The 12,866-nt window shown below is 43.7% G+C and overlaps 1 protein-coding gene across 4 annotated transcripts in view; it reads left to right on the top strand.

Annotated features, from left to right (window-relative positions):
* LOC146312328 (rho GTPase-activating protein 44-like) overlaps window positions 1-10,221 on the top strand; it is a 102,414-nt gene extending 92,193 nt beyond the window's left edge. For 3 of the 4 annotated variants that reach the window (XM_084741690.1, XM_084741691.1, XM_084741689.1), the window contains 3 exons: window positions 5,243-5,358; window positions 6,121-6,507; window positions 9,805-10,221. In XM_084741690.1, coding sequence (XP_084597816.1) covers window positions 5,243-5,358; window positions 6,121-6,507; window positions 9,805-9,971 — 670 coding nt within the window. In that variant the 3' untranslated portion in view covers window positions 9,972-10,221. Of the gene's footprint in view, window positions 1-1,165; window positions 1,352-1,882; window positions 1,940-2,822; window positions 3,354-5,242; window positions 5,359-6,120; window positions 6,508-9,804 lie in introns of all 4 variants that reach the window. The other variant, XM_084741692.1, reaches the window with a different exon arrangement.
* The last annotated feature ends 2,645 nt before the right edge of the window (window positions 10,222-12,866 follow it).

The raw sequence follows: 12,866 nt of genomic DNA, 5'->3' as shown, positions 1-12,866 counted from the left end.
AGCTAGTTGTGATGCTAGTTAACAGTGTGGGTAATTTTGTCCCAACAATGGTCTTTTTGGTGGATGTGTTGTTGTCAGGTAACATATGGATGTGTGTTCCCAACTTAATGTTTTAATGTGAGGGAGACCTCTTGTGGAAGAATTAATTAATGAGCTTTAGAGGTCTTGGTAGGCAGACTTTATCACCTTTGGACAGAGCCATGCTAGCTGTTTCCTGTTTCCAGTCTTTATGCTAAGCTAAGTGTCATGGTTTGGAGTTTTACTTTGCAGACCTGGCCCTCCCTCATGTGTCTTGACTTTACTTCCTGTCTTTGTCCTTTTCCTGCCATTTTTTTAACACCATTTGTTAGTTGCTTGTCCATTTAGTCCTTGTGTTTCTCTGTTTCTGTGTCAGTTCGGCACCCTTGTGTGTCATCCTCCGTTCTCCTGATCTTGCTTTCATGTGTTGGACTTTGGACTCATTTTCATGGACTTTGCGTTCCTCATTTTGCCCTGTGTGGATTCATTTGGGTTTTTTTGGACTCTGGTTTTGACCTGACTGTCTTTACGTAAGGCTTTTTGTTCATTCGTTTACTTAATTAAAAACATTTTAACTGTTTCTGCTTCACCTGTCTGCATTTTTTGGTCCACCATCTTGTTTTATTTTGACACATTGTGACACTAAGCTAACCACCTGCTGGCTGCAGCTTCATTTTGAATGGACAGACGTGAGAGTGATGTCTATCTTCTCACCTAACTCTTGACAAGAAGGTGAATAAGGGAGTGTCCCAAAATGTCAAACTAGTTCTTTACTCATTTTTTGACCACAGGACCGTAACTTGCATCTTATTCTTGTTCGTTTCATCCAAACTGCAGTTGTGTTGCAGTTATGAAAAGATTTGACATTTCACCTCATTCATACGTCGTCATGTAGGAAAATGATTCATTTTAAAGGGGAATTACACATTTAAAGAAGACACTGTGGATGAAATGTTCTCTGTTTCTGCATGCTGAGGATGGTAAGTAAACCCATATTAGGCTGTGTGGGTGGAGTGCAGAGCCCCTGGGAGGCAGACAGGGAAACCCCTGACAGTGTGTTCAGGACGTGGACACCTGAACCCCCCCTGAACCACACACACGCCCCCTCCCTTGATTTGATTGGCTGTGCATCTCTGTCCCACTGCAGCATGGGTGTCAGGGTGATGGACACTTCTTGGGTGTCACGCAGGGGCTCGTCCACCACGCGTAAATGCTCCTCCACGCCACCGAGCGTGCATCCCCCCGCCCTGCCCACTGATGCTCTCATCCCCGAGCAGCCTGGGGAACTCTCCCCCTCCCCCACCCCTCCTCCCACTAGCAGCGACCGGGCCAGGTAAGGCTGTCGTGCCCCCCCCCCCCCCCCCCTCCTGTTTTCACTCCCCTCGTCACACACCTTCCTCCCTCCCTCCCCCACCTGCTGCTGCTCCCTCCCAGCCGCGTGTGCTGCTGCGTCCTGACACCAGAACGGCGCTGTCTGCTCTTTACCCACGTTTTTTTCTTGTCTGTTGCTCTGTTTCTACCCCCCCCATCACAAAATGCTCCTCCTCTCACCACGTCACCTCCGTGTGAACCCCTGCTGTCTCACCTCTGATGAAGCATGTCATCTCAAACTCTGTGATTGCTCTTTCACATTTCTTTTTTTTCTTTACTTTCTCTCATCTTTGTGTGGATTCAGATTTAATTTTCTGCCTGAGTGGTGATACAGTATATCATAAGATTTTCACTTCTCTGGTTGGATTTACATGATAATAATAATAATAATGAAATGTGGAAAAAGTTGGGGAAAAGTTCATCTGTAGTTCAGTAGAAATGTTTCACTGCTGCATGTGCATGAATTATATGCCTGTTTTGTTTTTGCCATTAGTCCAAGCATCATTAACAGCATAACTGTCCATTGTCGCAAGGCCCTGCAATGGATGAGGTGACTGACTTTTCTGTTTTATTTCATTATCGTGATTTTAAAACCACAAGAGATTCTCATGGGCACCTGTTCTTTACTTCCTCTGTACTGTTCCCCCCTGGAGCACTCACTTTTCCTCCCTGACACAATACTTGACCCCTCCTAAGCCCCGCCCCTTTTTGCTCAGTGCTTCAGTAGCAGTTGAGAGAGTTTGGTACCTCTGCTTTCTGCTTCCTGTATTTAGCTATGAGCCAGGCTCACCTATGTTGAAAAGAAAACCAGACAGAGTCATAATTGACCTCGTTTGCAGTTTGCAGCGTCCTGTCAACAGTTTTACAGATGCCTCTTTTATAATGGTGGCTTGTAGGTTAGTGGGGGTTTTTTTTTTCAGCTGCAGTTCCATGAATGACCACTAGGACAAATCGGAGGCAAGGCTGAGTGACAATAGGTTTATATAATACAATACTTGCTATTCATTTCCATATATTTTTTTGTCAAAATCACTGGGAGCCACTGAGAGGGGGCAAAGGTTACTGACCTCCACAGTTGATGATTGTTACCTAGCTAGTTAGCTAGTGTTTTGCTATAGAGAAACGCTAACTGGCTAGCTAACAATTAATGTAGATTAGCTAACTATTAACATTAGCTTGCTTAGGATGCGACTGTAAGGGCTAGCATAATAGCATATCTATGAAGAGAAAACAGGAAAGCAGAAAGTTGACTGAGGTTCCAAAAAGGGGCGGGACTTAGAAAGGGTCAGTTGATGTTCGCCTGATTTCCTCCCTCATGATGGACCAAACTTAAACCCACAGACCAACACATCCCACTTCTCTTCACGTCTAATGAATTCATCACTTTAACAGCTTTTCAACGTCTGGAGACATTGACATGTTTATCATTACAGCTCGGATGATGCATCCTCCAATTGGTCGGACTCCTGTTACGCCTACCCCTCCCCTGAGGAGGAGAGGCCGCCTCCCCCTTACCCTTCTTCCTCTTCTTCCTCCTCCTCCTCTTGCTCTTCTTTCTCACTCCCTCACCACCATTTCTACACCCGAGCACCTCCGTGTATGCGTCCTGTCGCTCCCGGTCCCGAGTCCGTACCTCCCGGCCCGTCCCCTCCTCCACGCCGCTCCGGCTACAGCCCACCCCCACTCCCCCACTCCCTCTGCCCGTCCCCTCAGCAGCTTGACGTCAACTCCAACCCCAAACCCAACTCCCTGCACCTGCCCAAACAGGGCTCCCTCCCCGACGCTTCGCATGCGACCCCGTCGGAAACGAATGGCTCCTCCACCCTTTACATCAAACCCCCGCTCGTTCTTACTCGTCACGATCTGCTCCTGGGCTCCCCCAAACCCCCCAACACCCCCCTATCTGCTCCCCCTCCGTGGGCAGCCTGTGCCTGTAGCCGGGAGAGAGGAGCCAAGCTGACTAGGTAAATACAGAACCTGCTCAACTCGAACTCGTACTCCAACACAACTCACACACACACGAAGAGAGGCCCCACAGAGACAAAGAAACATGACAGAGGCATGATGGGAGGAGAAACGGGGACGGGTGAGATTAAGACACTCCCAGCAGCGCCGCCCTGTTCTTTGTCTTATTCATTCCTCAGTTGTGTATCCATCAGTCAGTCATGGAGATCAATGCTCTTTAGGAGTGCCATTATCAGATCCATCTTTAATTTAATAGCCATGAATGCAATCCATAACTTTCCATGTTGCCAGGATATTCATGAGCCGGTTGCCAGGCAACAAAGGAAATTCAAAGCTTTCAGTGCATACCATTATAAAAGTGGGCGTTAATGAGTCATACCAGTGGGCCCAGTCAGCCCTGAGTGGTAGACTGCAAGATCAGACCTTAACCATGAACAAAAACAACACAATGATGAGTGTTGGTCACACGATACAGCCAGGGAACATGAATTATCATAGATTCATACAGGAATTAATGCATGAAAGAACATGAGTTCATTCATGAACAGGAACACGAATCAACAAGATCTCATTCATGGCTCAGTATAACAACAACATGTTAATTAATGCAACAGCTAAGATATTTCAATCATCAGGATTACTGTTCCCTTTCTAAGGGTTCTACCTAGAATGTTTTTATATCCCAAGAGTTTTAACCAGAACCAACACCAGTGCACACTCAGGGGTTCTACTGAGAACCTTTTTATTTTGTCTAGAACCCACCCAGGGGGCTCTACTGAGAACCTTTTAGATTCACACAGGGTTGTACCGAGAACCTTTTAGATTCCAAGGGTGTAGAACACACTCAGAGGTCCCACTGGAAATGCTTTTTTATTCCAAGGGTTTTGTCTAGAATCCAACCAGGAGGTTCTAGTGAGAATCTTTTCATATTCCAAGGGTTCTATCTAGAACACACTCAGTGTGTTCTACAGAGAACGTTTTTATACGTCAAGGGTTTTATCTGGAACCCACCCAAGGGGTTCTACTGAGAACCCGTTAATATTATGGTACAAAGAACCTTGGATTTTCTTCCAAAAAGTGTTATCTGGGTGATCTAGGGTAATCTAATACAGCCCTTAGTCTTACAAAGAACCCTTGACAAACCTTGCTAAAATGGTTCTGGGTGGAACCTCAACCCTTTAGGAAGAACCTTTATTTCTAAGAATGTAGTTTTCATGTCGAGCACCATCTTCCATCCTCAATACTACTACTAATACTCCACGTCAAAATAATCCAAATTGTCCCTTTAATAACTGAGAAATCTTGATGATTGAAACGTTTTGGTCGTTTTATTAATTAACAAATTGTTCCTGCATTAAATCATGTGGTTCCGTTAGTCCTCGAACATCCCTGATAGTTCATGAAGTACCACATAAATGAATTCATGGCGTCATGATAATTCACGTACCCTTACTGTGAAACAAAACAACATGAACAGCTACGTCAGTTAATGACACTACCATGTTTGACACTGGAATGAAGCCCAGAGATGCTCATGATGTTCACTGCTCCCATCATCCATTCATGCCTCATCTGCTGACAGTCAGTCTGAGTATAAACTGGTTACGCTGTGACCTTCAGGCCTTCCTCCCATTGGCATTCTGGCTGCACTGCGCTGTAAAAGTAAGGAAAATCCATTAAGCTATTCGGGTTTATTTGGGCTGTTTGAGCTGCTTCTGCTGCACCGCAGTATAGACTCCACATGTCCGCCTGCGACAGTGACAATGTGACATTGAACTATGGGTGCTCTCATATTTTACGGGGTTGACATGTTATTAAAGAGAAGTGAGATACACGGAGCAGCTTGTGATGGCTGTGTTTTTTTTTTCCTCCTTCACTGTGTCCTCAGCACTCTGAAGAACAAGGAGCTGTCTCCTGTGATTGGACAGAAGGGGATCCAGGGGACGATGACCTCTAGTGGACAGTCGCAGCACTCTGAGCACAGCCCTCACACCCTGAGGAGAGGTAATAACACACGCTCAGGGGTAACAGATTACATGTAACGGGATACAAAAAATAAGTAAAATAAAATAAAATAAAATAATAAATTGATAGTTGATTAATTGTTCTGATTGTTTTTTTTTTAAGAAAAATTGTATGATTTCAGCTTCTTAAATGTGAATATTTTCTAGTTTCTTTTCTCCTCTCTGACAGTAAACTGAATATTTTCAAGTTGTGGACAAAACAAGACATTTGAGGACATCCTGTTGAGCTTTGGGAAACACTGATCAATGTTTTTAACAATTTTCTGACACTTTAAGGAGCAAACAACAAACTGATTAATAGAGAAAATGCATGACAGATTAATCAGTAATGAAAATAATTATTACAGGAAAGACCTGAAAAACAGCTTTGAACATGTGGAGCACAGGGACGCACATTTAGCTCATAATTTCAGCATTTTAGCTCATAATTATGACTTTTATCTCATAATTGCGACTTTCTATCTCATAATTATGTCGTACTATGAGGATATTTTCCTTTCACTGGTGGAAAAAGCTTTCCGTACATATTGGTCCTTTAATTAAACCACAGAGACAAATAATAAGTTTTAAATCACATCACGTCTGCAGCTTTGGGAGAGAGCTGAGAACACTCTTCTTTATATAATTATTTTCCATCTGTCCTCCAGCAGTGACTCTTCTAAACAACAGGTGCTAAAAATCACTGCAGTTTCATAATATTTACATAACAAAAATCTACTTTTCCTTGTTGGTGTCTCTGCAGCAAAGAAGTTGGCGCCGATCCCTCCCAAACCCCCTTACTGCCAGACAGGAGCCATGTCCGACCAGTCAACGGGTCAGCCGTCTCCGGTCAGCCTGTCGCCCACTCCTCCCAGCACCCCCTCCCCTTACGGCTTCAGCTACCCGCAGGGCTACACCACCATCGGCTCCCCGGGGCAGATGGCCCAGATGGCGACCACGCCATCCCTCTCCTCTCCGCCCTCGCTGGCCGGGACCCTCACCAAGGCCAGGCCGACCCCCAAGCCGCCCCGGCAGAGGCCCAGCTTACCTCCTCCTCAGCCCCCCAGCACGCCCGGCACCAGTCCCCAGCCTCTGGAGCACTCGACGGGTCTCCTGGATGGTTTGTCTCCAGGGGAAAGCATGTCCACAGGTAACAGATGACAACACATCACTACACGACTACAGCTTTTACTAAACTTTATTCTTTCACTTTATTCTTTTACTTTTATTAGGGTTTCACAGAAGATAGTTTGATTTTTACTCCACTCCCTTTATCTGAAGTCATTTATTACTGTCTGCTTTGAAGAATGATATTGTCATGATTCGAGCTTGTTTGTCTGAAGAAAACATCCACAGTCAGCACTGTTTGACCACCAGCTATTATAAAATAACTGTAACAGATCAACACATTTTGCATTTAATGTCCTTCTCACTAAATTTACAGTTTGAACAGAGTTCTGCCTGCCAGCGTTTGACTATTTACCTGTCAAGCTGACAGATGTTTGTACTTCATGCACCACTGCCGGTTTGTGAAGATTATATTATCAGAATAGTGGAGTTAATAATTTTTATGCTAAATAATGTATCAGAGCTAAAACTGAATCATGGGATTTGTTGTCAATAACATAAATATAGAGTAACACCAGACTTATCTTTTTAGTGTCTCTTCTTCATACTCTGTATTTACTTCCTCATCTCTGGTGGGTTCTAATCATGTTTTGGTCTCTTATCGACTGCTCTTATTGTCTCACCTACAGCGGTATGAGCCGAGAGGTTCAGTGTGGTTCTATGTGTGAGAGGGACTTTTAGGGTAAGCAGGAGTTCCTGTGCTAAAGCCTCACCTCCTCCTCCTCCTCCCCACCACCCCTCCAAACCCTCCGCCCATCTCAGCCAATCACAGAGCCAGCTCACAGCAGGACGAAGCTGCTAGCAGACGCACACCACATTCACACGCCGGCCATTTTCCTCTGATGTCACACTCACGGAGGGAAGTTTAAATGTCATACTGCTGCGTTCCAGGTGCTAACTAGAACCATAAACAGTTCTTCAACCCTTCTTGGTTCATTATGAAACTTTTTTATAAAGGTTCCACTTGGAACCCTTTTAGAGAGTTCTACTTATAACCCAACGTAAAGGGCTATGGCTAGAACCATCTGTGAAAGGTTTCACCCAGAGCCCTCAATGAGAGGTCCTACAGAGAACCCTTCTATACTATAATGGTTCCACTAGATCTAGAAAACACTCGGGGGTTCTACTGGGAACCTTTTCATATTCCAAGGGTTTTATCTAGAACACAACATTGTATCTCAGTTAAATGAGTGAATTTATGGAACATATATTTGTCAGGTTCTGTATGTTCAGGTGACCTGTAGCGTGGAACACAGCAGTACAATATTATACTTCTGCTAACAGTATTTGAGTTTCCCATCCAAAATGGCCGCCGTGTGAACATGCTGAGTCCACGTCTCTGCAGCAGCCTCAGTCTGGAGCCTCTCTGATCTTCCTCTACATGACCTCTCATGATGTACACACCAACATACAGCGGCTGTGTTCAGTCCAGCTCTAACCCGTTGTGTTGGCCTTTGCATGGTGGCTGAGACTGATGCGATGCATGGCTTTCACGGAGGCGTGTCTACCGGACCGTCCCGTCTAAACAGACCAGGACAGACGCCATAAAAAACCTCCAACCTTTCCTGCCCTTAGGATTCCCACCCATAATGCCTTGCTCCAGCTGTCCCTGGCTTTGACAGTCCCCGCCCCCACCTCACTCCCACTCCACTCCACAATGTTGTGCCTCACTGCCCCCCCCCCCCCCCAGCACACTTCCTGTCTGTGCAGTGTCCAGTTGTTCATCACACTGTGGACGTCATCATTCTCACAAGTGACACCAAACAAACACCTGTGAGGTTAATATATTAGTTTACACATGAGTATAATTAACTACGTTGATTTTGTGGTTTTGAATTTTGACAGTGTTCACTGTATTGAACAGTTTTTGTTTTTTTTAATAGTCATTGATCATCAGGTAGAAGCAGTGGGGATGCACGATAACAACATTTCTGCCAGTTTCTAATGAATTCTTTGGTCATTTGCATTCAGGAAAGTGAGCAAACAGTTTACAAAAGACATGAAAAATACGAGGTCCTGGACTGAAGTACTAACCTGACACAACAGATGGTTTGTTACACAGAATTATCTGCGAAGTTGTCCTGTAGAAACTGTTTGGAAAAGGGCAAGCACTTTCAAACAACACTTGGCAGGAGACTGGATACAGGGCTTTTCACACTGCACTTGGCCCTAGGCTAAGAGAACTGTTAGCTGTAGATGCACGCTATGACGCACATTTTACAAAATATTAAAACTTTTTTAATTTTAAATTCTGTGTATAGCTGCACATTTTTACAATTGAAGAATGTAAGAATCACAAAATTAAAATTTAACAAGTAAGAACCGTTACTCATTTCCGTTTAATTTTTGTCAAAGCAACAGGGAGTCGCTGGAGAGTGGCAAAAGAGCCTCATGCAGTTCTGGAGCCGCGGGTTTCAGACCTCTGGCCTTGGGCTTGCTGGCCCTGCTGTAGAGTAGGGTTAGCCCTGAGTTTGTGGAGTTATCTCCTGAAAATCAACTAAATCAGGGGCTAAAAAGTGTCAGTATGAAACAGAGCTAAAAAAAAAAAAAAAAAAAAGTCAGACAGGTTCTGTAATGTTCACATCAGTTGGTGTACCAACAGACATGTAACCCGGGGCTAGCAGAAGTTAGCTCAAGGTTAACTCTTACTCCAGGGCTAAGAACATGCAGTGTGAAAAGCTCTTATCACGTTTAACATGGCCTAACTGAAACCAATCAGATCAAACTTTTGCTGAAGCCAGTCAGAAGAAGATGTCTTTCCATTGAGAAAGCCTTCAGCACCGTTCTTTGCACTCCACTGAATGCAGAAATATTCTCCAGTTCTGGTACAACTGATGCTGTCACAGTATCTGCGCTAACCTCTTCAGGAGCCGCCACTGCTTGCTTGGATGCTTCTGCCAGTAGTCCCTCCTATGACGCTGATTGGCTGCACAACTTTTGGTGAGGACATGAAGGTATAACTCGAAGCTTGGGAAGGTGGATTCTTGTGTGATCTTGTGAATCCAGCTGCGTCACACGGTAAAATCCCTGCAGCCAGGTTCAACATCTGGTGCGAAACCTGAAACCAGAAGAGTGAAGGCCGTTTTATTTATTAACCAATATAATACACTGTCATGTATATCGTGCATCCCTATTATGCATTTTTTTTATTTATTCATCTTGTATCTATAGTTTGAACTCATGATGGCCCACATGCTGTGTGCAACATCATCCAGCATCGATGAAACCACAACTGGAATCATCTCTGTTTTTACCAGAATCACCAACAGTATTTTTATGTCACTCTCCTCACATCCTGTCTGTGTCTCTGCTCTGCCAGATGCTCTCTGCAACTTGGACATCCCCATCATCGACATGGAACTGGACGGTATTTTTGACTTGCCCCACATCGCCCCCTTCAGGAACTCAGTGGCGCTGCTCGAGTCGACCGGCAACAAAGCGGCGGCGGCAGAGTCGGAGGAAGAGTCGGAGAGCACTGTGCTATGACGCCACTGAGTTTCCCTCCCCTCCTCCACCCCTAATCCCACCCCCACCTCACCGCCATGCCTGGCTGATTAAATGAAACACAACGCTACAGCTAAAAAAAAACAAAACAAAAAAAACAACTCACACACTCATTTTCACCTGTCCAGCCTCACTCTGGATCTCATCGTCACACCTCACCTGTACTCAATCCAGAGGGGTAAAAACTTCTTAGAAAATAACAAAAGAAAAAAACAGCAAAAGAAAAGAAAAATCACGAGGTGTTAGCGACAACATTGTCAGGGGACTGTTGATCAGACACACAATTCTGACATTTTATGTTGGCTGGAAACATTTTTTTTAATTTAATATTTTATGTTTCTTTTTTTGCCTTATTTTGATTCACTTGCAATATTGCCTTTAACTTCACACATGAGACTGGAAACAGGCTGCTGGGAGGAATGAGTGCTGCTCCTCATGAGTGAATTTCCGAAGAAGAAAGAAGAACTGTAACATCTGTCCTGCCAACACTTTTTAGGCTTTCTTCTTCTTCTTCTTCTTCTTCTTCTTCTTTCCCCTCACTGTTTATCTGCCATCTCAAGTTCCTCCTCCATTCCTCAGGGGTGAAAAATGCCTCGCTCTGGCATGTGGTGGCAACAACCCCCCCCCCCCCCCCCGAATTTCTGTCCCACCTGAGCGTTCACTGTGAGTGTGCCAGTATGTCGTGTTGGAAAAGTGCGTGTGCGTGTGTGTGTTTCTACGTGTTTGGTAATTGTACTATACTGTATGATGTTGCACTGTCGGTGTCGTGGAGCATAAACAGGAATGCATGTTTTAGACATTTAGGAAAATAACTACCAGGTTTGCAAAGAGGTAAAACACCCAAATCACACTTTTCTCTGTATTTACATTCGATCAGGAGATCAATCACTGAATATTTATTGTTTATACTGTACATTTTCAGAATATATGATACGATTATCACTATAAATCAGATCATATTTTGTATCTACAGGAGAGCTATAAGGTTCATGAATATAGTTGATGTTGTCAGGGAGATATTATGAGATATGTAGTTTATAAAAGGTGCAAAAGAGATATTTAGTAAGTACACTCTTAGAAGTAAAAGGGTTCTTCTTGAACCATTTGCCTCTTAAGAACCCTTTTTTTTTTGAAGAAAAGGATCATCAAGGGTTCTTTGTAAGACTAAGGGTTCCAGTAAGAAATCTTTTCATTTAAAGAACCCTTTTTGAAAAGTTAAAGTTCTTAGGATTGTTGAAATCATTGAAGAACTCTTCTTCAAGGGTTCTTTGTATCAAAACATCAAAGGGTTCTTCATAGAACCACGTGGGTGGGTTCCAGCTAAAATCCTTGGAATAGAAACAGGTTCTTGCGAGAACCCCTTGGGTGAGTTCTATGAAAAAATCCTTGGAATATAAATGGGTTTTTGACTGAACTCCCCAGTTGAACTCTAGATAAAAACCTTTGAATATATAAAAGGGTTCTCAACGGAAAATAGGTTCTTGATAGAACCCCGCACATGTGTGGCTTCTAGATAAAAGCCTTGAAATATAAATGGATTTTCAATAGAACCCCCCAGGTGGGGTCTAGATAAAATCCTTGGAATGTAAAAAGGTTCTCGGGAAAACCCCCTGTGTAGATTCTAGATAAAATAGTTAGAACATAAAAAAGGTTCTCGGTAGAATGCCCTGGGTGGGTTCTTGGGTTCTTGTAAGCACCCTTAGAAGGTGGAAAGGTTCTTTATAGAACACTCAGGGAGGGTTCTTGATGGAACCATTATACCATAGGAAAGTTCTCTGTAGAATCTCTCATAGGGGGTTCTGGGTAGAGCCTTTTACAGATGGTTCTAGGTATAACCCTGTATGTTGGGTTTTAGGTAGAACTCTCTGAAAGGGTTTCAAGGGGCACCTTTAGAAAAGGTTCTACCAGGAACTAAAAAAGGGTTCTCCTATTAGGACAAGCCAAGGATCCCTTTATGGTTCTAGTTAGCATCTTTATTTCCAAGAGTGCAGCGAAATGAAGAACTCCATGTGATCACACACGATTATTTTGGCAGCAAGCAAAGTCACATGGGATTTTTCATTTTTCTGTGTTAAATGAGTCGTTTCAGTGTTTGGTTCTACTGTTCCTGGAGTGTGCCACCAGAACGTTTGCTTAAATTAATAATTAAATTAAGTCCGGGCCACAGAGTGGCAGCGGCAGGAGCTCTGTTAGTAGCAGCTGTTCTGTGTTGGCAGGACTGTGGCCAATCAGAGCTCCTGCTGCTGCTCGGTGGGTTGGACTTTATTTAAAGGTGTCCTGTGAAGATTTTCTTGTAAACGAGCAAAAGTTATTTTTACATTCAGTTTCTCACTAAAACACAGTGTGTGAGTCCTCAAGCTTGAATAAACATCTTGATGCATCTCCTTCCTTATAAAACATTTGCAAAGCTGGATTTTATCCAGCTTCAGGAAGATTTTTCTTTTTTAGCTTCTGGCCAAAAATGGCTCTTTTAATAGTAAAGGTGGCTGACTGCTGGAGCAACACTCCTTAGCTTAGGGAAATACTTTGTCACATTAACTTTAGCTCTTTAGCTTGATAAACATCTGGCTGAGGGGTAAGAGTGAGCAAAAACAGTACAGTTGTGGTCCTGAAAACAAAACAATGAGCTGAAAGAGGCTAAAATGTCAATTAAAGCTTCTTTAAGTTTCATAATAGTTATTTTATATTTTCTCTGATGGCACACTCCAGGCTCCACGTGGGACGACCTGTTACTGACATGTTGAGGTTCATCTGAGCGAGAGAACACGGTATGCAGGTTTAACATTTAGTCCTCCTGCCCTGAGGTACTACAGCATCCCATCATATCATGTCAAAGAACTGAAAACAGTCACACTTCCAGAAAAAAGGTGCTATTTT

This window comes from Lutjanus erythropterus, chromosome 17 (genome assembly GCF_056507025.1).
Source record: "Lutjanus erythropterus isolate fLutEry1 chromosome 17, fLutEry1.hap2, whole genome shotgun sequence".
Lineage (NCBI taxonomy): Eukaryota > Metazoa > Chordata > Actinopteri > Lutjaniformes > Lutjanidae > Lutjanus > Lutjanus erythropterus.
This window is presented reverse-complemented; position numbering and strand designations above follow the sequence as displayed.